Raw genomic sequence first — 27582 nt, forward strand, 5'->3', positions numbered from 1 at the left:
CCAAGTTCCTAACAACCATCCAGCTCTGGCTCCTCCTCTTCTTCCTCAATGGAAGCCTCGAGCTAACTCCTCACCCCATCCCTCATGGAGACTCCATTTTCCACAATTGGCCCTGACTGCCAGTATGTACAGATAGTTCTCAAGACTCAGGAACTTGGAGGATTTAGATGGAAAGTCTGGGGTAAGCTTTTTCAGCATACTTCACACTGCTTAAATGACAGAGGGGAGGGAATCCGTGCAGTTCTCAGGGCATCCCTCCAAGTCCCTTTGCAGATACAAGGAATACTGCAACATTTCTCGCCCTCCACATAGCTCTCATCTAGAACTCAGCAGAGCTTTGTGGGATGCTGATTTGGCTTCCTCCTTCCCTGGGCCACAGTTTAGTTCCCTGTGTCCCAGTGACAGACAACAACATAGGACCAAGGCTATGGTGTTATTTCTTCCTACTTCCAGGTTGTGTTGCAAAACCCTTACTTCCCTTCTGCTACCCACATTTTACCTCCTCTTTACCCTTTAGTTCCCTCTCTTGTCATTACGAACACCCACTACCCTCTCCCACTCCTGCCTGGTGGATGAGAACGGCGTGAAGACGCACTCTCCACTCTTGCTGCTGAGGTTTTAGCACGGCAGATACAGCCTGGAAATGCTGAACTGAAACCGAATGAGTTTTACACTGGAACCACGTTAGAGAAGTTGTTAAATTCTCTTCTGCTGACACTATATTTAAAATCCATGTGAGTAAATTAGCATTTGTGCTCTGGCTAGAACCCTAGCCACCTTGTCCACTTTCTTTCTGGAGGGCATCAGGCCCTGTGGCACAAGTCAACACTTCACAGTTCCGCAGCTGAAGACTCACATTAAGGAGATCAGGCAACTTTAGATTTATATGCAAGGAAACTGAATTATAAGAAACAACTTCAGCTTTCGTGAATAGAAATTATACACGTTATCACTATAGCTGCTGTTACTATTTGGGATCTAACATAGTGCCTGGAACATATTATGTCCCGGGAAACGTTTCGCTGGATGTTACTGAGCAAATGCCATATTAACACCAGAGGAAGTGGGTGGAGCAGGTAACTTCAGTTGAGACAGCCTTGATCAAGTCATTGGGCATCTTCGCAAATGAGGTTCCCCCCGGAGATTTCTCTTGGTGAGGAAACTTGGTGGGGCGTGCACCGAGGAGGAGTGCTGGCTTTAAAACACGACACGGCACCAGTCTTGCTTCCACTAGGAGAGGTAGCTACTGTTGGGCAGCTGGGTTTCTGAGAACGGTGAGTCAAGGCCGCTGACGAGGCTGCTGCGGATGCCAGCCTGTAGCAGAGCTGGGTGAGTTTTAGAGGATTTCACCAAGTCCAGTTTCTCTGTCCATTCAAATCTGCCTCTTGCCAGATATTTAACCCTTGTTCCTAGACAGGGTCAAGACCTAGACAGGGAATCCCCCTCAACTGTGACATTCAAGTCCAGCTCTAGCCAGACATTGAAGATAGGATCAGAAATCTCTAAGGTACTTTAGGTCCATAATTTTATAGGAGAATTTTTCTTCCTAGTTTCCTAGTAAAGTGTCCTTAGAAAACTTGGTTGTTTCTTAGTTCACTGAGGAGGACAAGATTTTCCTATAGTCAGCTCAGGAGAATTCAGGAATTAAGGAAAGCCACATTGCCGGGGCAGTTGAAGGGATGACCCACTCTTGTCCTTATTATCAACGCACCCCCCCACAAGTCTGGGAAGTCATGATTATTCTTCAAAGTCAAGTACAAATACCACATCCCCATCCAACTCAATGCTCTTTCTGTCTCTCCCACCATCTTGATCTAGACACTAGTGGTAGTAATTGTCACCTGGTATTCCAGGTACCTAGTTCATCCATTCCCCTTGCGAGATTGTGAGCTCCATTAACCTCCAGTACCTAGTACAATACTTGGCACAAAAATATCACTGAATTGAACAGAACCCGGGAATGGAAGGAACCGGGAGCAGTGTGGACATGTTCCCTCCTCTCCTTGCTAGACTGCCATGTGAGCTACTACGGGTGTTAAAAGTACAGCCTTCTCATTATTTAAATCTCTGTTTCATGGACCCCAGTACGCAACAGTCAGAGGTCCAACTGCTAGAGGATGCCAAACGTTTCACCGAGCAAATACAACAGCAGCAGTTTCACCTTCAGCAAGCTGATAATTTTCCCGAGGCATTCACCACCGAGGTCTCTAAAATGCGAGAACAACTTCTCAAGTACCAAAACGAATATAACGCAGTGAAAGAAAGAGAGCTCCACAATCAGTACAGATTAAATAGGTAAGTGTACTCCTCTCTCAAACACACTGAAGGTAGAGTTCAGCAAAGCTCTTTCCACATAAACAAAATCAGAAAAATTAGACTCCATTTGGAAGGAATTTCAGGCACGGTGAGTATGAGATGGCAATGTCAAGATGATTACAAGCCTGGGGAGGGGAGGTTAAGATGGCGGAGGAGTAGGGGACCCCTTTTTCAGCCGGTCCCCTGAGTTGAGCTGGATAGGTACCACCAGCAGGAACATCCACGGAATCAGCCTGAGACGCAGGAAGATACATCTGGATCTCTACAAATGAACATCTCCAGCGCTGAGTATCGAGGTACGAAGCGGGGAGCCGTGAAACCGCGCACAGATATCGGAAGCTAAACAGAAGGGGGAGGGAGCCGCCGTGTCAGGGCGCCGGGAAGCGGTAGCCACCTGCAAGGGGGAGCGGACAGACCGCGGACCCGCACGCTTGAGACAGCAGGCTGAGAAGGGAGCTCCGGGAGCGCACGCGGGACGGCTGGCGGTTGGCGGGCCACCTGCACGGGGGAGCAGGCGGACTCGCGGACGGCACCCGCGAGACAACAGACTTAGAACGCGAGCTCCAGGAGCGCGCGCGCAGGGCGGCTGGCGGGCCACCTGCACCGGGGAGCGGGCGGACCGCGGACCCGCACTCTGGAAACGGCAGACTGAGTCCGTGAGCCGGGAGCGTGCACCACCAAGCATCTCACGGAGCTCCGGAGCTCCGGTGTGCTCACTGGATCGAGGCTGAGACCGGGAGCTCCGGGAGCGTCCGCGGGGCGGCTGGCGGCTGGAGGGCCACCTGCACGGGGGAGCAGGCGGACTCGCGGTCAGCACCCGTGAGACACCAGACTGAGACGGGGAGCTCCGGGAGCCCGCGCGGGGCGGCTGGCGGCTGGCGGGGTTGGAAACACAAAGGACAGAGACGTGCCGGCCCTGGAAGTGAGGGCTGGGACGCCGGGTGTGGGGCGCACAGCCCGGGATGCTGCAGGGTTGAGCAGCACCAACAGAAACAGAGTTAAAGTGGCCAGAACATCAGTGGAGAACGATCCGCGATCCCTCTGTTCTGAGACAGAGGCTGAATTTCAGCCGCTGCTGCTCTCTCAGAAGAGGCATAGCAAACCGCCAGGGAAAGCCGCCAGAGAACAAAAGCCCGGAAATACCGGCTCACAGGGTGCCCATCCCCATCCCCCCTCGCAAGGGACACAGAGACTCTACCCAAACAGGGTTTTCTGAGTACCGGCAGGCAGGCCCCTCCCCCAGAAGGCAGGCTGAAAAATCAAGAAGCCCACAACCCGGAGCGCCTGAGTGGCGCAGTCACCAAGCACCTGTCTTCGGATTAGGGTGTGATCACAACGCTCCGTAAGGAGTCCTTCATCGGGCTTCTCCACCGGGAACCTGCTTCTTCCTCTCCCACTCCTCTGCTTGGGTTCCCTTTCTTGCTGACTGTCTCTCTCTCTCTCAAATAAATAAATAAACTCTTTAAGGAAGAAGCCCACATCCCTAAGATCTCTATAAAACAAGGGCGCACGGCCTGGGTCCCAGTCAACACTTGGGCTCTGGACAACCCTGCAATCTCTCTTCATCAGAATGACGAGAAGGAGAAGTCCCCCCCAGCAAAGAAAAGATAATGAGTCTGTGGCCTCTGCCACAGAATTGGCCTCGGCCACAGAATTAATACATATGGATGTATCCCAATTATCAGAAATGGAATTCAGAGCAACAATGGTCAAGATGATGAGTAAACTTGAAAAAAGCATCAGAGAAAGCGTTGCTGAGAATATAGAATCCCTAAGGGCAGAAATGAGAGCGAATCTGACAGAAATTAAAAACTCAGTGGGCCAAATACAGTCAAAACTAGAGGCTCTGACGGCCAGGGTCACCGAGGCAGAGGAACGCGTTAGCGAATTGGAGGATGGGTTAGTAGAAGAAAAAACGAAAATAGAAGCTGGTCTTAAAAAAATCCACGCCCACGAATGTAGATTACGGGAGATTACTGACTCTATGAAACGATCCAATGTCAGAATCATCGGCATCCCTGAAGGGGTGGAGAAAAACAGAGGTCTAGAAGAGATATTTGAACAAATTGTAGCTGAAAACTTCCCTAATCTAGCAAGGGAAACAAGCATTCGTGTCCAAGAGGCAGAGAGGACCCCATCCAAGCTCAACCAGGACAAACCTACGCCACGGCATGTCATAGTGCAATTCGCAAATATTAGATCCAAGGATACAGTATTGAAAGCGGCCAGGGCAAAGAAATTTCTCACGTACCAAGGCAAAGGTATCAGGATTACGTCAGACCTGTCTACAGAGACCTGGAATGAGAGAAAGGCTTGGGGGGGCATTTTTAAAGCTCTTTCAGAGAAAAACATGCAGCCAAGGATCCTTTATCCAGCAAAGCTGTCATTCAGAATTGATGGAGAAATAAAGACGTTCCAAAATCGCCAATCATTAACCAATTTCGTAACCACGAAACCAGCCCTACAGGAGATATTAAGGGGGGCTCTATAAAGGTAAAAAGGCCCCAAGAGTGATACAGAGCAGCAAGTCACAACCGATACAAAGACTTTAAAGAGAAATGGCATCATTAAAATCATATCTGTCAATAATCTCTATCAATCTAAATGGCTTAAACTCTCCCATAAAACGCCACAGGGTTGCAGATTGGATAAAAAGACATGACCCATCCATTTGCTGTCTACAAGAGACTCATTTTGAACCCAAAGATGCATTCAGACTTAGAGTAAGGGGATGGAGTACCATCTTCCACGCAAATGGACCTCAAAAGAAAGCTGGAGTAGCAATTCTCATATCAGATAGACTGGATTTTAAACTAGAGGCCATAGAGAGAGATACAGAAGGGCACTATATTATTCTTAAAGGAAGTATTCAACAAGTGGATATGACAATTATTAATATATATGCCCCCAACAGGGGAGCAGCAAGATACACAAGCCAACTCTTAACCAAAATAAAGAGACATATAGATAAGAACACAGTAATAGTAGGGGACCTCAACACCCCACTATCAGAAATAGACAGAACACCCTGGCAAAAACTAAGCAAAGAATCAAAGGCTTTGAATGCCATACTCGACGAGTTGGACCTCATAGATATATATAGAACACTACACCCCAGAACCAAAGAATACTCATTCTATTCAAATGCCCATGGAACATTCTCAAGAATAGATCATGCTCTGGGACACAAAACAGGTCTCAGCCAATACCAAAAGATTGAAATTATCCCCTGCATATTCTCAGACCACAACGCTCTGAAATTGGAACTCAACCACAAGGAAAAACCTGGAAGAAACTCAAACACTTGGAGGCTAAGAACCATCCTGCTCAAGAATGACTCGATAAACCAGGAAATCAAAAAACAAATTAAACAATTTATGGAGACCAACGAGAATGAATACACAACGGTCCAAAACCTATGGGATACTGCAAAGGCAGTCCTAAGGGGGAAATACATAGCCATCCAAGCCTCACTCAAAAGAATAGAAAAATCTAAAATGCAGTTTCTATATTCTCACCTCAAGAAACTGGAACAGCAACAGAGGGACAGGCCTAACCCACTGACAAGGAAGGAGTTGACCAAGATTAGAGCAGAAATCAATGAATTAGAGACCAGAACCACAGTAGAGCAGATCAACAGGACTAGAAGCTGGTTCTTTGAGAGAATCCATAAAATTGATAGACCACTGGCAAAACTTGTCCAAAAACAAAGAGAAAGGACTGAGATTATTAAAATTATGACTGAAAAGGGAGAGGTCACGACCAGCACCATTGAAATTGCAAGGATTATTAGAAACTTTTATCAACAGCTATATGCCAAAAAACTAAACAATCTGGAAGAGATGGAGGCCTTCCTGGAAACCTATAAACTACCAAGACTGAAACAGGAAGAAATAGATTTCTTAAATAGGCCAATTAACTATGAAGAAATTGAGTCAGTGATAAACAACCTTCCAAATAATAAAACTCCAGGCCCAGACGGTTTTCCTGGGGAATTCTACCAAACATTCAAAGAAGAAATAATACCTATTCTCCTAAAGCTATTTCAAAAAATAGAAACAGAAGGAAAGCTACCAAACTCATTCTATGAGGCTAATATTACCTTGATCCCCAAACCAGGCAAAGACCCCCTCAAAAAGGAGAATTACAGACCGATTTCTCTAATGAATATGGATGCCAAAATCCTCAACAAGATCCTTGCTAATAGAATCCAACAGTACATTAAAAGGATTATCCATCATGACCAAGTGGGATTCATACCTGGGATGCAAGCATGGTTCAACACTCGCAAATCAATCAATGTGATACATCATATCAACAAGAAAAGACTCAAGAACCATATGATCCTCTCAATTGATGCAGAAAAAGCATTTGACAAAATACAGCATCCTTTCCTGATTAAAACCCTTCAGAGTGTAGGAATAGAGGGTACATTTCTCAATCTCATAAAAGCCATCTATGAAAAGCCTACTGCAAGCATTATTCTCAATGGGGAAAAGCTGGAAGCCTTTCCCTTAAGATCAGGAACACGACAAGGATGCCCACTCTCGCCACTATTATTCAACATAGTACTAGAAGTCCTTGCAACAGCAATCAGAAGACAAAAAGGGATCAAAGGTATCCAAATCGGCAAAGAAGAAGTCAAACTGTCTCTCTTTGCAGATGACATGATACTCTATATGGAAAACCCAAAGGAATCCACTCCCAAACTATTAGAAGTTATAGAACAATTCAGTAAGGTGGCAGGATACAAAATCAATGCCCAGAAATCAGTTGCATTTCTATACACGAATAACGAGACTGAAGAAAGAGAAATTAGGGAATCCATCCCATTTACAATAACACCAAAAACCATACGTTACCTTGGAATTAACTTAACCAGAGACGTAAAGGACCTATATGCTAGAAACTATAGATCACTTTTGAAAGATATTGAGGAAGACATAAAAAGATGGAAAAATATTCCATGCTCATGGATTGGAAGAATTAACATAGTTAAAATGTCCATACTACCCAGAGCAATCTACACTTTCAATGCTATCCCGATCAAAATACCGAGGACATTTTTCAAAGAACTGGAACAAATAGTCCTTAAATTTGTATGGAACCAGAAAAGGCCCCGAATCTCCAAGGAACTGTTGAAAAGGAAAAACAAAGCTGGGGGCATCACAATGCCGGATTTCGAGCTGTACTACAAAGCTGTGATCACAAAGACAGCATGGTACTGGCACAAAAACAGACACATCGACCAATGGAACAGAATAGAGAACCCAGAAATGGACCCTCGGCTCTTTGGGCAACTAATCTTTGATAAAGCAGGAAAAAACATCCGGTGGAAAAAAGACAGTCTCTTCAATAAATGGTGCTGGGAAAATTGGACAGCTACATGCAAAAGAATGAAACTTGACCACTCTCTCACACCATACACAAAAATAAACTCCAAATGGATGAAAGACCTCAATGTGAGACAGGAATCCATCAAAATTCTAGAGGAGAACATAGGCAACAACTTCTATGACATCGGCCAGAGCAACCTTTTTCACGACACATCTCCAAAGGCAAGAGAAATAAAAGATAAAATGAACTTATGGGACTTTATCAGGATAAAGAGCTTCTGCACAGCCAAGGAAACAGTCAAAAAAACTAAGAGACAGCCCACGGAATGGGAGAATATATTTGCAAAGGACACCACAGATAAAGGACTGGTATCCAAGATCTACAAAGAACTTCTCAAACTCAATACACGAGAAACAAATAAACAAATCATAAAATGGGCAGAAGATATGAACAGACACTTTTCCAATGAAGACATACAAATGGCTAACAGACACATGAAAAAATGTTCAAAATCATTAGCCATCAGGGAAATTCAAATCAAAACCACACTGAGATACCACCTTACGCCAGTTAGAATGGCAAAGATAGACAAGGCAAGAAACAACAATTGTTGGAGAGGATGTGGAGAAAGGGGATCCCTCCTACATTGTTGGTGGGAATGCAAGTTGGTACAGCCACTCTGGAAAACAGTGTGGAGGTCCCTTAAAAAGTTAAAAATTGAACTACCCTATGACCCAGCCATTGCACTACTGGGTGTTTACCCCAAAGATACAGACGTAGTAAAGAGAAGGGCCATATGCACCCCAATGTTCATAGCTGCATTGTCCACAATAGCCAAATCATGGAAGGAGCCGAGATGCCCTTCAACAGATGACTGGATTAAGAAGCTGTGGTCCATATATACAATGGAATATTACTCAGCTATCAGAAAGAACGAATTCTCAACATTTGCTGCAACATGGACGGCACTGGAGGAGATAATGCTAAGTGAAATAAGTCAAGCAGAGAAAGACAATTATCATATGATTTCTCTCATCTATGGAACATAAGAACTAGGATGATCGGTAGGGGAAGAAAGGGATAAAGAAAAGGGGGGTAATCAGAAGGGGGAATGAAACATGAGAGACTATGGACTATGAGAAACAAACTGAAGACTTCAGAGGGGAGGGGGTGGGGGAATGGGATAGACTGGTGATGGGTAGTAAGGAGGGCACGTATTGCATGGTGCACTGGGTGTTATACGCCAACTAATGAAGCATCAAACTTTACATCGGAATCTGGGGATGTACTGTATGGTAATTAACATAATATAATAAAATAAATTAATTAATTAATTTAAAAAAAAAAAAGATGATTACAAGCCTAGCTCTTTCCTTGGTTTCCTAGAACGGGCCATTCCTGAACAAGAAGCTTACTCAACTTCTAGAAAAAAACTCAGGTGACAGGGAGACGCCTTCAGGAGGAGATCCCTGCTGTTGTTTTCCCTGTGTCAGGAAAGCCATAAGCACTGGAAACTGTAGCCAAAGAACACACCGCAGAGAACAAGGACTTGGCACACACTCTCACCCCCTCGGCCCTGATGGTGGCCCCATGTCCTTTCAGCAGTGCCAAACCACGTGGCTGCATGGCGGGCGCCCCACAGGCGCTCTGCAGACAAACCCCTGTGAACTGAGGGACACATCTGGCTCCCTCTATTTTTCTAATATAGCAACACGGGCCACATATTCAACCTTATTCTCCTAACCTATTCGTCAGAATCAAGAAAGGAAGTAATATCCTGTTGGAAGACACAGCTACTTATCCAGATTTGGAGGATGTCCTTCAGTGAACGAAAGTAGAAATGTGTTGCTAGAAAGCAAATGTTCTTTCCAAAATCTCTAACATTTCTCCTGCAGAGGAGCAAGTCAGCGGAAGAGTTTGTTTAGCAAATCACACTCTTTAGATTGAATTTCAAAATGATTACGATCCAAGTTTTGTGCTCTGGTGTGCTGGGTGCCCTGCCTGGGTACTGAAGAGAAAGCCAAATACTCGCTCCTGGAATTTGTTACCTTTTAAGGTGGCAGAACTTTCTCTGGGTATTTTTAAGAGTGGGCAGACTTCCGACAGAGCGAATATAATTCATTCCTCCTGAGAGATAAGCAAATGATGTGAGTGACTTTCTGAGGACTCTGTAAGCCCTGGGTTTCAAATCCTCTCATTGGGGTCTGTCTTTTCAACTGGGAGATGAAGAAGGCTAGCTTAATCAGGAGAATTATATTCAGGGCAAAAAAAAAAAAAAATCTGAGTTCTTTTTCGTCTTTCAATCTAAACTTGTTTCAGGCTCACAGTGAGGTCTATAAAAAGAAAGCCTAGCTATTTCTGTGCTCTGTAAGCACTCTTTCAGTTGAGAAAATAATGAAATTAAAACAATTGTTGGTTGTTCATTAGTATTGAAAATATGAATGCTTGACATTTCCATGAAAGGGTAAGAAGAACATAAGTCGGTTGATATTTAAATTGTTTAAAATTTCCAAGTGTTCCTGCCAAGGAAAAAAGCACCCAGCAACAACCAGAACACTTGCCTTTTAGGTAAAGACAGGCAAATTGTTCACTGAGTTACTTGGGATAGGGAGGGGACCGTGCATAGTGACCTACAGTGAACGAGAACATTCAGGACGCACATTTGCAGAAATGTTTGGTGTGTATTGTTTTTGGATTTGTAACACATAATACTCTAGCTTGAGCAGACTCCCTCGCAGTCTCAAATATTAGCAGCTCAAGAATTGACATACTTAGTTTCATAAAAAATAATGGTGATTCCAAAAGGAATACCAGGAAAGAACTATAGGCTGTATTTCATTAGCTGTAATATATTTTATATTATATGATACAGAAACAAATTCCCTCAATACTTCCTCCCCAGGGAAAAGTAGATATTTCCATCCCCACCTAAAAATAAAGAAACTAAGCCAGTGAGACAAAACCATTCATCTGAATATACAGATGATATTTTTCAGATCAGCACAACAAACTCATTTTATTCAGCATCTAAATAACAGAAGCCCTAATAACTAGCACCCCTCCACCCCAATATCTTTAGGAACTTCTGAATCACTGGCAACTATGAAGAAGAATATATTGTTCAGATGCTCTAGAGAAAAAAAATTTTACTCTGTAATTTGGTTGATTTTCTCATGTTGTCACACAATAGAAACTCTTTAATAAATGTTAATGGTGAGTATAATTATGTGGTCAGTTAATAATTAAATCTGTCACCATAATTTTGGTTTTGAGATTAATATTCATTGACCTCTTGAATATGCAGGTTAGGAAAGAATATATAACCTTCTTAAGTAAGTTAAATACACATTATAAATAAATAATGAAGTAATTAAATAAATACTCTTGAGAACTTATTTTTGAAACAAAGTAGAAGTCATTATCTTTCTAAAAACATTCTCTGAAAAGATTTTTCAATACTCTTTTCAGCCTCTTCCTTGCCCTTCGCTTTGTCACCTTTTGGGGCTTCTCTGCTTTCTAATAATTCCTCAGATCTGGACAGCAAATAAATTGTGTCCCTCATGCTAAATCTGATGCATTCTGGCAAGTCTCAGCCATGGTCAGTTATCACTGTCTGTCCTGAGTGGGGATGTGGAGACTGGTACGCTCGTGCTGCACGTGTACGGGACTATCCCATGATCCTGGCTGTAGTGACTCGTTATTCTTCCTAGCTGGTTCCCACCATCCCCATGCTGTCATCCAGGGCTTGGTAGTTGTTTTCCTTTCTTAGTTCAATAGTAACAGCAAAGTTGGAACCAAGAAACAAACAGATCCGGCAAGAAAGGAACAGAGGGAGTATTTTAGCACCGCATCTGGAATTCCAGAACGTTAGCTATGACCGAGGGCCATCCAGGTCATCAGGATTAGCGGTAAGGAAATACTCACAGCTGGAACAGACTTTACTTTCTAAACACTTTTTTTTTTTTTAAATATTTCCTGCTCTCCCTGTGGAAACTGAGAACAGAATGAGCTTAGAACAGGTTTTGCACGGTGTGGTCTTCATAACTGAAAGAGAAGCGCCTGAGAAACTTGTTTAAAAGGTAGATCCAACCCTAAAACTAATGACTCCAATTTCCATCCAAGCCTCCCCACCCAAGGCAACATGTGAATGTTGTACAAGCTCCGTTTGGGATTCTGAGACATGTCAAAGTTTAACACCTGTTGGCCCCCAAATTGGTTCTCAGCCTGACTACACGTTAGAATCACCAGAATCTTCTCTGTGACCACCCGTCTATGCTTCAGCATCTCCTGACAGGAGCGCACAGCCTCCCACAGCAGCCCATCCCAGCTTTGGACAGCCTGACTCTTAGATGTTTATTGCTCGTACTGGTTCAAAATCTACCTCTTGCAATTCCCACCCATTCATGCTGTTTCTTCTACTGATGGTAGAAGATGCCTCTCGCACATGACAACATCCAGGGCTTCCTGTCTTGTCTTTTCACTCACAAGTCCTTAAAATCAAAACACTTTGATGACATGGTTCCAGTTAGGACACTTTTGCTGCAGAAAAGATATGAATCCGGAGCAACTTTGACCCTGAAGCACCTCTTAGTCAGGAAAGCTAGAAATGTCAGGCAGATTTAAATTTTAATGTCAATTTAAAAGATTAGGAGTTAACAGATATCAAGAGGCACAAAAGTGGTTTTCTTTATTTCAGTAATGCCATGCAAAAGGAGGATTTAGAAGGAGGATAAAAAAAGACAGAATGCATAAGGATATTTTCTACCTTATTACTTTCAAAAGTGAAAAACTGAAAGCTATCTAAGTTCTAAAAAATAATGGAATATTTAAATAATGTATTCCAGAGGCGTGCAGCTTGATATTGCATCAGAACTAAGTTTCTAGGTTTGAATGTCAGCTCAGCCTTGTCTGTGTGACTTTGGAAAAGGTGCTTAACTCCTGTTTCTTCATTTGTACAATGAAGAAAATAATACCTACTTGGTAAGTTCTGAAGTTTAGAAATGATGCATATAAATTACCTGACATCGGGTCAGTGAAAGATAGATGATATTTAGGATTATTTTATTGTGTGATATCCACCCAGTAGGAAACTTTAATTAATTTTGAAGTCTGAAGATATTTTTAATTGGGAAGATATCTTTAATTACATGCTGAGTAAAAATGGATTCAATCATATGTACACATTTTGTATATTATTAAAAGATACAAGGAAAATAAAAATGATCAACTGTGGTGTGATGGGATGGGATTATGAATGATATATTTCTCTATAAATAGGAAAATATGCATCCTTTAAAGGAAAAAAATCAGATTTTCTTAATAAAAAACACATGATAGAAATGTAACTAATTTAAAATGTCCTAAAGAATTAGCCATCCTATGTTTGTTTAAAGAGAAGATCATTTTATAGTTATTTAAAGGAAACGCTGTGAGTCTTATCTTGTGGGAGAGCTTCATGTCACCATTTTTTCAACTCAGGGACATTAAGGCGGCCTTTACAACTGAACCATGGCAGCACACTACCACCCCCTGGTGGCAGCCTGGGTGAGGTGTAGGATCAATAGTTTGGAAGTAGAGTATAGTCAAGGCGTACGTATTCAGAACTCTCGAAGTTCAACTTCAGCTTGTGGCCCAGACAGCTGACCTATATTAAATTCCATGTGGCACATACTTATTACACTAACCTTAGTTTACATGACTTCAAATAAAAATTCATAAAAATAAACCCTGGTATACATGCATCTTTAGCTCCAAGTTCCCAGACCTACTGGCTGGCGAGATCTCCTTATTTGATGGAGCCAGTGGAAGGCATTAAGTAATCCAGGCAGGCACTGGTTCATTGCAAATAGGATAAAAAAGAAAAGGCCCAGAGCCTGCCTGGAAGGGGTCAGAGTCTAGGGAGGAGGTCGTGCTAACAAGTAGCTATAATGTGGTGAGACAATGGGTGAGTGTGCAGAGTGTTGTGGGAGGACTGGGGAGGAAGCACCTAACTGGGAGTCACTGAAGCCATCCCAAAGAATGGACGCCAGGTTACCTGGCAAACAAACATGGAAAGCCCATTCTAAGAGAACACAGTAATCTATTACTGCAGAAATAGCTTACTCTTTTGTACATTGTCAAACTTGTTGGTTTTTGTTTTTTACAGCTTAACAGAAGAAAAAAACCTCATAATAAAGGAATTTGAGAAGATACCTAAGCCAGGAGTAAGTCTTAGATGGTCTACAGTTTGTTAAACACAACTGGATTCAAACATCCCTTTTGATAAATATTACTGTTTATCACAACAACCATACCATGAGACATCTGAAAGATCCAAGAGTCTTAAGTATGGATAATGCTGAAAGGAATAACTTTTGGAATACACACAGTGATACCTACTACAGGCTTAGCTATTTGGCATCTTATTAGGTTGTGTTTAGTTGGACAATATCTGCTTTGCTTTTGGGGGGGAATAAAGGATTCTGTGGCTGGCACGTAAAAACATTATTTTTGCATAGTTGTTACCCTCAGAGCTTCCTGAGCATCTCAAGCTCATTATAAGAAATTTTCTTGAAGGAGATGTCTCACTTATCTATTCCTGTGTAACAAAGTGCCCCAAAACTTAGTGGCTTAAAACAAACAACATTTTTTTCCCCCCACAGTTCTGAGTTCTTCTGGTCTGAGCTGGTTCATTTGGGGCTGGGTGGTCTAAGATGGCTTCATTTGTGTGTCGGCCAGTTGGCAGGCTAGTTGGTCTAAGATCACATGTCATCAGTTAGTCATGTAATGGTGGAAGGGTTTCCAGCCTCAAGAAAGAGACAAACAGCCTCAAGAAATGGCAGACCCCAACACACAAGACTTTTCGAGCCTCTGCTTCTGGAATATTTCACTGGTCAAAGCAAGTTACACAGCTAAGTCTCAACTCAAGGGGTAGAGAAACAGGCTCTTCCTCATAATGAGAAGAATGACAAATACCCAGAGGAACAGGAATTTCAGTCCATTTTTCGTGATCTATCATACAAAATAAATAGAAGTGTCATTACACTTTGCACAGTTGCCTTCTTCTGAACAGTTATATTTCAAAAGTGTGTTGTTGGTGTTTTAATTCCAAGGCACAAAAACCTGTCTAGCATAGAGTACAACACTACTTTTTATATGTGTGTGTTTGCACATATATATATATATACACACACTGTAACATAAGTACACCTAACTATCATTTACCACACAGATCTTATGGGAAAAAGCATTTTGAATTTTAGTTCCAGATCATAGGCTCACCAATTTTACCCTCTCCCAGCGGCAGTGGAGGAGGGAGAGATGCAGAAAGCCCAGAACAAGCTAAATGGATCCATGCATTCAGTCACTAATAACGTGTAGATTGTCTGAGTGTAAGGCTTCTCTCCCTTAGGTCAAACAGTCCCCAGATAATCAATCAGTCAAGGGAACAAAGATGTGTTATGAGTCTGGGGTAGAGGGCCTTTGGGTGAGAACATGAATGAGTTAGAGAAGTAATACCAATAAGAAAGTGGGGGATTAAGGAGCACAAAGGGTTGTGTTTTCCAAATATGAACTCCCTAGTCTTTAATTCTCACATGGGACTCAGGTTAACCACAAGCCCGATAGTCAAAGATTATTTGCATCTGATGTCAAATCACAAAACTACTAGAAAATAGGCTGGAAATTTTCACTAATGTTTTTTGGGTATGAAATAAAAATTAACTCCAAAAGGACACAATTAAAATACAGGATAGAAAGGAGCACTAGTAAAAAATATATATATATATATGAATCTCATGTAAAATGTTTAATACATGCCATACAACTGTCATGCCTTGATTGACGATGTCAGAAGTCATTACTGTATTTAACTTTGTAAGAAATCATTTGTGAAGCTCAAAACAAATATAATCAAAATGCTGAGTAAAATTATTTCTAATGTGATTTTTGGGTAGACAGATACTTGCTCAGGCTCTATGTAACCTGATAATTTTCACAACTTTTAAAGGAAATGGAGAAGAAGATGAGACTATTGAGAGAAAGCACTGAGGAATTACGTAAGGAAATAATGCAGAAGAAACTGGAAATAAAAAATTTACGGGAAGATTTGGCATCTAAGCAAAAGCAATTACTGAAGGAGCAGAAGGAACTAGAAGAACTGTTGGAATATCAGGTCAATCTAAAGGTGTGCTACTTATGGTTCATAAATACGTAAGCATTGTGCCTGCGTGGACATAAAGATTCATGGTTATCAAGACTAACCGCACAGGTTTGACAAAGAGGGGTAGCATCACACAAACTGAAATGTTCAATGTTGTGACTGATCCAATCAAACTACACCCGGGCTCCGGGAATTCGCAAAAGACTTGAAAGTGTTTGGTAGTCCCTCCCTAACGTGGAGCCCTTGACCCAGGGAGAAGACCTCGCTAGACCTCACCCAGCATTTTCAGCATTAGAATTGAATGTCACAAACACAATGCCTTCTTTGAAGAGCAACCAGATGTCTTAACCTCTTATGTACGTTTGTATCCCTTTATCCTTGTCTGTTTGATTTCACTCTACTTCCTTCTCCCCATGAAAGTGATGAAGACTTTGCTTATGCATTTATGTTTTAGGAGATAATTAAAATTCATTTTACTTTGAAATATCTATAACTCTCAAAAATGATTTAAATAACCTAGAGTTATTTTAAAAACAATAACATCTGAGACTCATTGGCTTAAAGGACAATTATGATTGACTTTAACCTCTTTTTCCTTAAGGGTGTTAGAGCAGTCAGACAAGACATACCCAGCTGCTCCCTGGAACATAGGAACTGAGCAGACAGATTTACCAGGAGCCCAACCAAGCTAGAGCTTCAGGCCCCTCACTTGCATGAGCCTCTTCCAAGGCCCTGAGTCTATTTAGCATTTGTAATTTTTTATTCTTTTTCTTAAAGAGGACCCCCAACAAATCCTAAAAGTCTTAGCCTTACAAAACTTGGGTCTGCCCCAGGCCTGAACAAGATCCCAGGGAGAAATGCACTACACTGCCATGATGTGTTCAACCTCCACGCATGTGTGTTACCCCAGGCACCAAAGTCCAGTGTGATCCTCAGGCAGGAAGGGCTGTTTCCGGAAACCCTGCCATGTACATAAGCTGCTTGAGGCTAAAACTAAGCCTTCTGTGAATCCGCAGAGAGTAGAAAGTGGTACTAGACAAAGATAACTTCTGATCTCGGCCTTACCGCTTCCTAGCTGTGTGACTTTGGGAATATTATTTAAATTCTCTTCGCACGAGTCTTAGGCAGGGTTCCCTAGAAGCAGAGCTTCTAGTGTTCAGACCAGTATTCGTGGAGGGAGGGCACTATGGAGAATCTGATAAGAGAGGGAGGGAGGTAGCAGAGTTGGGAAGGAGCGGGGCCAAAACGTGTTTTCAGGAGAACTCTAGTCTCAACCTGATCCCATGGGGGACTCTAGACCATGAATTCCACCCAGAGGCAGAGGGGGTTAGGTGTTACATCACCACATCCCTTAGCCTTTGGTCACGGAGGGCTGCCCTCTTCCCTCTACTCCCGATAAGACAGCTCTTCTCAGCCAGTGGCAATCCTACGGAGAGAACAAGCATGGGCTGTTAGCAGCCAACCTCTGCAACCCCTGACGGATGGGCATGCAGCCATAAAGGGAACAAACAGCATTTGTTGCACTCAGCTACCTCCTCTTTAAAAAAAAAAAAAAAAAAAGATTTTATTTATTTATTTTGAGAGAGAGAGCAGGAGTGAGGGCGAAGCACAGAGGGAGACGGAGAAGCTGACTCCCTACTGAGCAGGGAGCCTAATGCGGGGCCCGATTCCAGGACCCTGGGATCATTATCTGAGCTGAAGGCAGACGCCCAACTGACTGAGCCACCCAGGGGCCCCAGCTACCTCCTCTTTAAACTGGTAACAACCACAACTATCTTATAAGGTCCCTGTGAGTATTAAATGTCCTGCATGGTACAGGACAGCAGGAATTCTGTACACTGTAGTTCTTTTCTATTTAATTTTCTTGTCTTAACAGCTTCTGGTCTAAGACTACATAATTTAACATGGTTTCATTTCTTTACTAGGATGAAGTGGTCCACCATCAAGCTGTTCCCGTACAAATTGGAAAAGAGATAGAAAAAATAACACGAAAAAAAGTGTATGGTTTAATATTATTTTTAGGCCCTCCCAGCCCGCTCTCCCCCAAGTTATGTGTGCATGCTAAAACAAGAATATTACCCATTGAACACATCAAATTACTATTATAACCTTCAAAATACCTGCATTTGGCCCTGTCTCGGTTGTGTGTATCAAGTTCGTTTAAAGAAAATAATGCAGCATATTACTGTCATTTGTAACACTTAGTTATGTCTTAATCTGGGGACAATATTCTCTTTCCAATTTATAAATCAAATCTGTATAGAGAAATCCAACTGACTTTAACAGAGCTATGCAAGAGATAAGTTATTTGAACTGTGTTGAATTTCATGTTTTAGAAGTGTGTCATCCAGCCAGAAGCCTAAAGCCCAGAGGACAGCAACTCTTCACTTTGCCAACTATTCACATGGGAGAACACCCCCAAACATTCAGAGTAGATGTGGAGGCAGAAATCATGGAGGAAATTCTCAAGGTTTAGAGGAACCCAAAAAGATAAAGATAAATGAAGATAAAAAAAATTCTGTAGAAACAATATGATTGCTCTGGTGAAGAGGGAAAAAAAGCAGGCATTAGTAACAGTTCTAAAAGCCACATCACCACCACTGAAGTTGAAAGATTTCGGGAGGCTGTTCAGGATAAGGGTCGATCCCAGGAGATGCTGCAGGGGGGATTCTGGGGAGAAAGTGAGGAGGCAGGACAAATCACTGCCCTCAATGGCACTCAGTGGAGATATCCTCCAGGCCTGGCCCACCTGTGATCTTCACCCCACTTCTGAATTCGTCACTAGCTCTTCTGTTGCCTTTTCAGCAAGTAAAGATAGGTAAAGGCAGCATGGGCTCAAACGTGTGTGTGTGCACGTGTACACATATATGTATGTATCTGTACATGTATGCATGTATCCTCCACAGAGAAATGGAAAAGAAAAAAATCGTCTTGGAATATGAACTCAAAGAGCTAAATGACTTGCTAAAGAAAGTTGAAACCAAAATTAATTCTATAATGGAAGAGAAGGAGGATGTAATAAAGGAAGTTGAAGGCAAACGAGCCTTACTTGAAATCAGAGAACGAGACTGTAACCAATTGGTGAAGCTCCTGGAATTAACCAGAGAGAATGAAGCAACTTCACTAACTGAAAGGTTAGTAATATTTCTGTGTATCTATCACCTAAATTTTTCTTCAATTTATGTTTGAGGATTCAACACATAATCTCAAACAGATTTATGTTGATTCAATTAAATATTTTATAGAATTTTAAATAGGTTTTTACCATTAATTTAAGAACTATTAAATAAAGTATTTCCAAATATTTTCCCCCACCCTTACTCATCATTTACCTCAATTTCCTATCACCAAATCTTAAGGACATAATGTGTTGTATTTTTGTAAGTTTGTGAAATATACCTCTAAAAAGTATATCATTGGAAGATGCTATAGTTGAAGGATTTTTCCTAAGGATGAATGGTATTTTGGAGGTAATCATGACTTTTTCCTAATGGGAATAACTTTGTGGTTCAGTTCCCTAGGAAGGTATTAATTCCTATTTTTAAATAAAATTTCAGCTTCTGTATCTGTTGAGCTTCTATTCCATTTGTGTTTTTTATAAAAGACTGTGACTCTAAATGATGCCAACTTACAAACAAAGTTGCTTTTGGCATTATTTAAAATTTGATTCTCATATGAGGATAGTTTCTGTACAAATATGCTGAGCATGCTGTCTGGAAAAACATGAAGGGCAGTTGATGACAAACCACTTTCGTCTTCTCTCTTTACCTGGAACAGAGGGATCTTGGATCTCAATTTACGGAACTGTCTCATTGACAAGCAGAACTACCACGATGAACTTTCTTGTAAGCAAAGAGAAAAAGAACGAGATTTTCGAAATTTAAAAAAGATGGAGCTACTCTTGAAAGTGTCCTTGGATGCACTCACTCAAACTCAAGCACTACATCAAAGGCTTCTATTAGAGGTGGGTGCTGAACACCACTTTTTGATTTTTCAAGATCAGTGCTATCTTTTTGAAGTAAAAATATTTTAAGAAGTTATTTTTGCTATCAATAAAGGAAAGGAAACCAGAGAATGCTAACTTTAAAATGCATCAAGCCCATCATAGAGGCTCTATCTTACAATGTTTTTCAATCTCTTTTTGCTAACCCAAGGTTAGAGACATGTCTTGTTTGGATCAGGCATCAGCCTGGCCAGGGGAAGCAGTTAGGCCATCCAGTTCTGAAAGAGCTCAAGGGTTCACTACAGAGTAGGACCAAGTGGACTGCTGTCTTTACCAGTTGAAAGAGTCATATCCAGAATGATGTCACTGTAGACTGTTAACAGTCAGGGACTAGATCAAATTATGTAAATATAGATGGTCAGTCAGCCCACACCTCCAACTAGCCAAGGGCCATCAGAACTGAGGCTACCTGGCTAATTCTGTGCACTATCAGGGATGTACTCCTGTCAGAGGATGCTCAAGATAGCTATTACCATCTTTCTACCTTTTTGGTCCATTCTCTCCCCACTCAGGCAGCCCTCCCTGTGCTAATTCACTAAGCACTGCTGAAAGGCAGTAAATCCTTGAGAGGAGTGCATCCTTTGGTGGACAAGAGATCCATCTCTGAGATGAAGCAGCTGGGTGTATAAAAACCATACCCATTCTCTTCAGTACTGTCATGCTCTGTGACCTTATGGAGGTTCATGATCTCAGAAATTTAAACAAGTTTCCAACTATGGTAGACACTTCCAATCCTAACCTATGCCTAGTTCTCCTCTCCTTCTGGGCATACGGGAAGTGTCTACTTTCTTGCAATCTTTGCAGTTGAGCAGAGTCACATGACTAGTTCTGGCCAATGGATTGTAGACAGAAGTGACATCATCTGATTGCCAGTGTGAGAGCTCTTCTCCCTCTCCTACTGCAGTTGCAGGAGTACATGATGATATGGAAGTGCTGTAAAATGGAAGCATCCCAAATGCTGAGCCAATAGTGGTCCTGGACAATTGCCTTGACTGGCCACAGGCTTTGACAGAGCAAGAAATAAGCCTTCATGGTTTGGAGCCATGATAGTTGGGGATTGTTTATTTCTGTAGCAACCTAGCTTCTTCTGACTGAAACGCCAATCCTCAGCAAGGTATGGACAAAATTGATTAGGGTCTTGGTCCTGCAGTCAGATGGCACTCACAAACCTTTTTTTTAACCTCACTGGAGCAAAATGTGCTTTTTACACTTTTGCAAAACAAACAGAACAGTTATTTATGTTTCTCATATACTTCCAATATTTTTATTAGTTCCAGTAATCTACCAGGAGGTAGATTAATTCTTTTATCACTGTGAAATCTCTTTAACTTTAGAATGCTTTTTGCCTTAAAAGCTTATTTTGTCTGCTATTAGGACAATATAAGTTATACTAGCTTTTTTTGGTTAGATTTTGCATGGTATTTCCTTTTCCATCCATTTACTTTCATCTTTTTGTGTCCTTACTTGGATGTCTTTTAAATGCAGTACATACTTTTTAATATCTGGTCTGAAAATTTCTACCTTTTAGTTCTTGTATTTAGTCCAAAAACATTTAATGTGATTATGGATCTTCTTGGGCTTGTGGGCACCATATTACTATTGCTTTCTCTTTATCCCATCTCTTTTATGTTCCATTTTCCCTCCTGTATTTCCTTCTCTTGGATGGATCAAACAGATGAATTGTCCTATTTCTATTTTCAGTTGTTCTATTTCCCCCCATTTTAGATATGCTTTAGTTAGTTTTGCATTCTCTTTCCATTCTTTGGCCTAAAGTGGTTAGCCTAAAGATTACAACATTCATCCTTGACTTTAATTAGAGTCCATATACATTAATAATTTACTGCTCCCTAGACAGCGCTAGAACCTTTAAAGACCTTAACTCTATTTACCTTTGCAACTCTTATGCCTTCAAACATACTTTTTAATCCAACTTTTCAAGTTATTCTTGTTCGGAGCACTGGTTTACTATAAGCTATGCCATCTTAGCCCAGGTCCTAACACATTACAATGGTTAAATTGGAACTTTGGGCAAACACAGACCCTGTGCCTATCTCCTTATATTTAAGAGTGGGACACCTGAGGCTAGTTAGGAGCTGTTTCTGATGATGAGGCTTGCCACTATAAATTGACCTGGCTGGACACAAATACATAAGGAATGGCCTTGACCCAAGGGGAGATTGCAGTGGAATGCTCACAAGTTGTTCAGATTTTAATAAATAGAAGCTATTTATGTTAGGACTCTTCGAGCTATTAAATTCACAAAATAGCACCCACTGAACATAAAATGAACAGAAATGAAAACGTATAAAATCTTCTTCCTTCACTGGTTTCGCGAAAAAATCTGTTTTTGCCCTAGTGCGGTTTGTTTCGGTGAGAGACTATCTTCCTCTTTGACCTTATGCCTTATAATTAGCCCGGCCACAGTCCTACGCTGGCTGGCAGTACTTGAAAATAGTCACTCCCAGCATGAGTGAACATTTCAGCCTTGCATGCAGTCCAAAAAGGAAAGAGATAAAAGGTAAGCATGAAGGGCTCCAGCTACTCTTCAGACTTCGTTTCCCCCTAGAGACAGTTGTTTGATTCTCCTGTGGCTTTTGACTGTAAAGACTCCAGAAATTCAAGCCACAAACCTCATGAAAGTTTGAAATATTTTAGGAAAATATCAAAGCCATAAAGAAACTGAGGTCCTTTTGATATCAAATAATTGGGATGTTTACGGCAACAGAATCATGTCTAACTTCTTAACTTTTATGAAAGTTACTGATATTTGTTCATGCATTGAAAATGTCTGGAAGAACAGACAATAAACTATTAACAGTGACTCCTGAGGAGTAGTATTTAAAGTAAAGGTAGGGAGCAGATGTTTAATTTCTTACTTTACACACTTTTTTTTTGTTTCATTACAAAAAACACATTTTTTTCCTAAGTATGAAATGCAACTCTATAAAAACCCAAAGAACTAAAATAAATAAGCTTTTGGGGCTTATATAAGCAATTTGGGGCTCAAGCTATTTATGTTAAATGGTAAATATCTCAAGTCACCCCAGCATCAGAATGTAACTAGAATATAACTAGACTCAATTTGGCCAGAAGTAACAGAAATTCAGTTCCAGTGGCTTAACTAGGGGATTGTTTTATTCATGTAATAAAAAGTTCAGAGGTAGGCCCAGGACTCGCTCAGCTTTTTTTCTGTCATCCCTAATGTGCATATTTTGTTTCGAAGGTCACAAGACCTTTAGGCATAACATCACACAAAAGTGGGGAAGGGAGAGAATAAAAGGCATATGGTAGCTGAGTTGGTTGACTCCGTCTTTTTAACAGGAAAATAGTCACTGTCCCAGGAGTCTTATCCAGCAGACTTCCATTTACATTTCACTGGCCCGTCCTGGTGCATCTGGTCTCTCCCAGCTACAAGAGTCTGAGGAATCCTGGATACATTGCAGCCATGAACAAAACTGGAATTTTATTAGTAAAGTCAAAGTAGAGGGTAGATATTGGCTAGGAAACCAGCAGGCTCCGCTACCAATTGCCCACCTAAGTTCCTGTCTGAAACTTGAGGACTGGGTTTATGGAGAATTAATAAAGGTATCAGAGAAGTAGCTAGCCAGAATTCAGAAATAAATACAATTAATTGCAGTATTGTTTGTAATTCAAAACACTGGACCTAAAAGTCTGAGACCTGAAACCAGGAAAATTTGTTAGGAGCCTTTCATTGGCAAAGTAGCTAGTGAGTATTCCCTCATCATATCTTCCGTAACTGGTCCCAGTTAGCATTCCTATACAGATTTGCCTACACTTGGGAGTGAAGCATTTGGAGTAGCCCACTCCCGGGCACCTGTGGCAGAGAAGTAGATAGGACCTAGGATGCTTGCTAGACTTCCTCTGGAAGAATTAACTCTACTTTCCAGAAGGAGAAATCAAACTCTTTCTTGCTGACTTCTTAACTCTTCCATAAAATCTTCCCTGATTATTCAAGTCCCTTCTCTGACCGGCTCTGGCATTTATCTGCTCATCAGAATCACAAATTCTGTACATTGTTATATGGATTGCACAAGACCATGTCTCATCTTTCTAATCCAGTGTGTACTTCTCAACAGCCAGCTCTCCATGGTAGGATGGAAGGCAGACATCTTGGGCATCTGAGGGTACAGAAGGCACTACTAAAGACGTACAGGCTCTTGGATATTGGAACATCCAAAGACATACTTTAGCTACTTTAAAAGAGCAGCACAAATCTCAGAAAGAGTCTGTTAGGTGACCTTTAACTAACCAGTAACCAGTATGATCACTAACCAGTATGATCTTTCCTTCTTGAGACAAACTTTAGCCAATATTCCACTGTGGTGCTGTCACTAGGAAATAAACCATGTCAGGTTGGAGTCATGTGCTTTTGGTATAAAGATCCAACTCCAAACTTGCTCTAAGCCTAGTGTGCTGATAGCACCCCAAAATAATCCTCTGTATTTGGATGGCATTTCCCCAGAAGCTGCCATTCGTCTTCCTCCTCTCTGCTCTCTTCTCCATCATAAAGAATCTGACAAATTCGTTCCTAGTAAGGCAGCAAAGACTGATAGAATGAAACGTTACTTTCTCCTGAAGTACTTTAGCAGGGAACAAAAGCACAAGCCAATACAATAGAAATGTAATGGTGGAATTTCAGGTATCAAAAAGTTAAGAGGCTTTTCTTTTGGGTAAGAACTTTCCAGCTACTCATCAAACTACTACATAAGAGTAGCCAAGTATTCTTAGTTATTAATAGTTTCTACTTTTTTAATCTATAGGATCTCATAAATGAATTCACACTTTATAAGCATAATAAATATCACTTGAACATGCATGTTTCCAAAGTGCTGAGTCATGAGTTAGAGAAGCAGTAAAATACAGTGTTAGGATCATGGCCTCTGAGTCTAACCACCTGAGTTTGCACCTGTATCATTAAGACGAGTTGCTTAAATGTCTTTGTTCCTCCTCATCTGTACAATTGGAGGTAATAATATTACCTATTTCATTAGGGTTATTCTGAGGATTAAATATGACCATACATATAAGCACTTAGAACCTTTCCTGACACATTGTCAATGCTCTATGATTGTTAGAAGCTATTATTAGTAAGATTTATTTTATTTCCAAATGAAGGAGAAATAGAATATTTGCAATTGGTGAATTATAGATTTTTGGCAGGTTTTTGTATTTTAGTTTACCATGATTTTATAAAGAACATTCAGCATAAAATGCAGTTCCTATAAGATTGAGAATCATAATTTACCCACCATTTGCAAAAGGTACACAATGGAGTTGACTACATGACAGTGAAGATTTCGTTCTTGTGCAAATGCCAGTTTTAAATTTTTATTTCCAGATTGAAGCTATTCCTAAAGATGATTCTATATTATCTGAGAGAAGAAGAGAACTGCACAAGGAAGTTGAAGTGGCTAAGAGGAATCTGGCCCAACAGGTCAATGTCAACTCTCATTTAAGTTCTATCTGACAATGACTACTACAAGGTTGTGTTTTTAACTGTGTTCCACTAAACCTCAGTAGGAGAGTTATCAAACAGAGTATGAGCTTACTTAATGTGGGTCTGTTTTTTCACTTTAGAGTCCACTCAAACCCCACATTAAATTTGGGAAAAAAGAATGTGTTTGAACCAGCAAAAATTAAACAAATTCATTAGATTTTTAACTAAAAGGGCTAATGATTATATAATCAGATTTAAAAATAAACAATACATGCTTTATTTCACCAATGTCTAATTTTAAATTTTCAAATTTTATTCAAGCCACTGTCAAAAACATGCTTTTATGTCTCTTTTTTTCTTAAAGTTACTTGAAAATACAGTCTAATTAAGAAAAACTTGTATCCCATTAAACATGTAATCATATTTGCACATTCTTTTATAAGATAAAATACTTGGATCTAAGGCAGTCAAGTTACTTTGTTTTACGTCCTAGTAAAATAAATTCTACATGGGAAATAAAAATTGCTAAGATACTGGCCCTAGTGTCTTTCTTCAAATAAGTCCTAATATGTTGTGTTTTTCAAAAAGAAAATCTTATCAGAAGCTGAGTCCAAGTTAGTGGAACAACAACTTGCAGAAGAAAACAAGCTTTTAAAGGTGCAAGAAAACATGCGGGAGCTTGTCTTCAACCTTGTCCATATGACTCAAATCAAAATTGATGAGAAGGAGCAAAAATCCAAGGATTTCCTGAAAGCTCAGGTAACTGCATTTTTGTAATCATCCATTAATTACTGTAAGAGTTCAGGAGATCCTCAATTTTACACAGCATCTGTTAGAAAGCTGTAATTGTATCCTTTCAGCTTGACTATACAGTTTCCCCAAACAAGACTCAATCATATACCGAAAAAATGGCTTCTGGGTTAAATTAGCAAGAGTCAGCAATCTAGAGGAAAAACAAACCAGGTCAATGACAATGAGCAGAGGATTTGAGCACATGACAACTTCAGTAAGAATAAGGCAGGTAACTCCTGGGGACAGGGCTGACAGCTGCACAGGCCACAGATCTCTCGGATTCCCCACCAACTCACATGCCACTATGGTTTGTCCAAGAACAAGTCAAGAGCGGTAGCGTTAGACTGCTCTCCCTTCCAAGTTCATCAAGCCAGCATTATTATTTAAACCAATGCTAGGATGTCCTTCGTTACTGCTCCATCCATGATTTTACTGGGCTCCCAACAAAGTACCAGAGTTGACCCGGTGCAATGGCCCAAACCACAAGAACAATGAAACCAATGGCAAAAACGACTCTGCTGTCATGCTAGCTAAACTCTAACATTAAAATCATTTTATTCCATGAAAGGATTATGTTCAGAGGTTTCCTGTTAAAAATGAATATGATATGACATATTACTAAAAGAGAATACCGAGATTTACCATGTGACCCAGATGTTGGCTGTTTCTTTTTTTTAAAGATTTTATTTATTTGAGAGAGAGAGAAAGGGAGAGGGAGAGGGAGAGAGACAAGCAGACTCAGCACTGAACACAGAGCCCAACATGGGGCTCTATCCCACAACCCTGAGATCATGACCTGAACCAAAATCAAGAGTCAGACTATTAACCAGCTGAGCCACCCAGGTGCCCCAGATGTTGGCTGTTTCTGAGGGCAAACCTTGTTCTGAGCAAGCATTTACACGGGGTAGCATTTCTTCTCAGAAAAGCACCTTAAAATCATGGCTTCAGAATCTCACAAAATACCACAAAGGGTTCCATCTGTAACATCTGTCAAAACTAACTACAAATCCTCTTCCCTCAGCTATCCTCCACAGCCTCCTCACTTACCCAGCCCATCTGTGCCGTCCACATTCACTCTTAGGCTCTCCCAAAAGTTCCCCAAACTTTTCCTCAAAGCCAAACTGTACAGGCTCTTTTCTTTCTCTTTTCTCTCATTCCTTCTTGTCCTTAAGTAATTCAGTTCAGCTGGCCGGTCAATTTTCAGGGCTCTCCCTTACAGTCCCCCCCGCCCCCCGCCAAACTGCACAACTCAGCCAGCTAAGATAGGACAGGAATGAGATAGGGTGCAGCTGGGATTATTCATATGTTGATGGTGATGGGGGTTTTTTTTGTGTTTTTAATTTCACACATAACTTTCATTTTCAGCAAAAATATACCAACAGTGTTAAGGAGATCAAAGCAAAGAATCTGGAAATCAGAATACACAAGAAGAAAAAACGTGAAATTCATCGGAGGTAAGAGAATTACATGATGATTTATCTAATTACAGGTGGGGGGAAAATGTGTTTTATTTCACAAGTTTCAAAAACACTTGTG

General features: G+C 41.1%; 1 protein-coding gene and 1 long non-coding RNA gene across 3 annotated transcripts in view; one reads left to right on the forward strand and one right to left on the reverse strand.

Moving 5' to 3' along the window:
• Positions 1-27582, forward strand: part of CCDC146 (coiled-coil domain containing 146) — a 120688-nt gene that overhangs the window by 76324 nt on the left and 16782 nt on the right. For both annotated transcript variants that reach the window (XM_034666896.1, XM_002919662.4), the window contains 9 exons: positions 2086-2295; positions 13799-13856; positions 15641-15817; positions 17719-17792; positions 18700-18927; positions 19571-19757; positions 25156-25251; positions 25843-26013; positions 27412-27500. In XM_034666896.1, coding sequence (XP_034522787.1) covers positions 2086-2295; positions 13799-13856; positions 15641-15817; positions 17719-17792; positions 18700-18927; positions 19571-19757; positions 25156-25251; positions 25843-26013; positions 27412-27500 — 1290 coding nt within the window. The remainder of the gene's footprint in view (positions 1-2085; positions 2296-13798; positions 13857-15640; positions 15818-17718; positions 17793-18699; positions 18928-19570; positions 19758-25155; positions 25252-25842; positions 26014-27411; positions 27501-27582) is intronic.
• LOC105237851 overlaps positions 1-27582 on the reverse strand; it is a 97565-nt gene that overhangs the window by 67090 nt on the left and 2893 nt on the right. The gene's annotated exons all lie outside the window — the stretch shown is intronic.

Source organism: Ailuropoda melanoleuca, chromosome 1 (genome assembly GCF_002007445.2).
Source record: "Ailuropoda melanoleuca isolate Jingjing chromosome 1, ASM200744v2, whole genome shotgun sequence".
NCBI classification, from domain to species: Eukaryota; Metazoa; Chordata; class Mammalia; order Carnivora; family Ursidae; genus Ailuropoda; species Ailuropoda melanoleuca.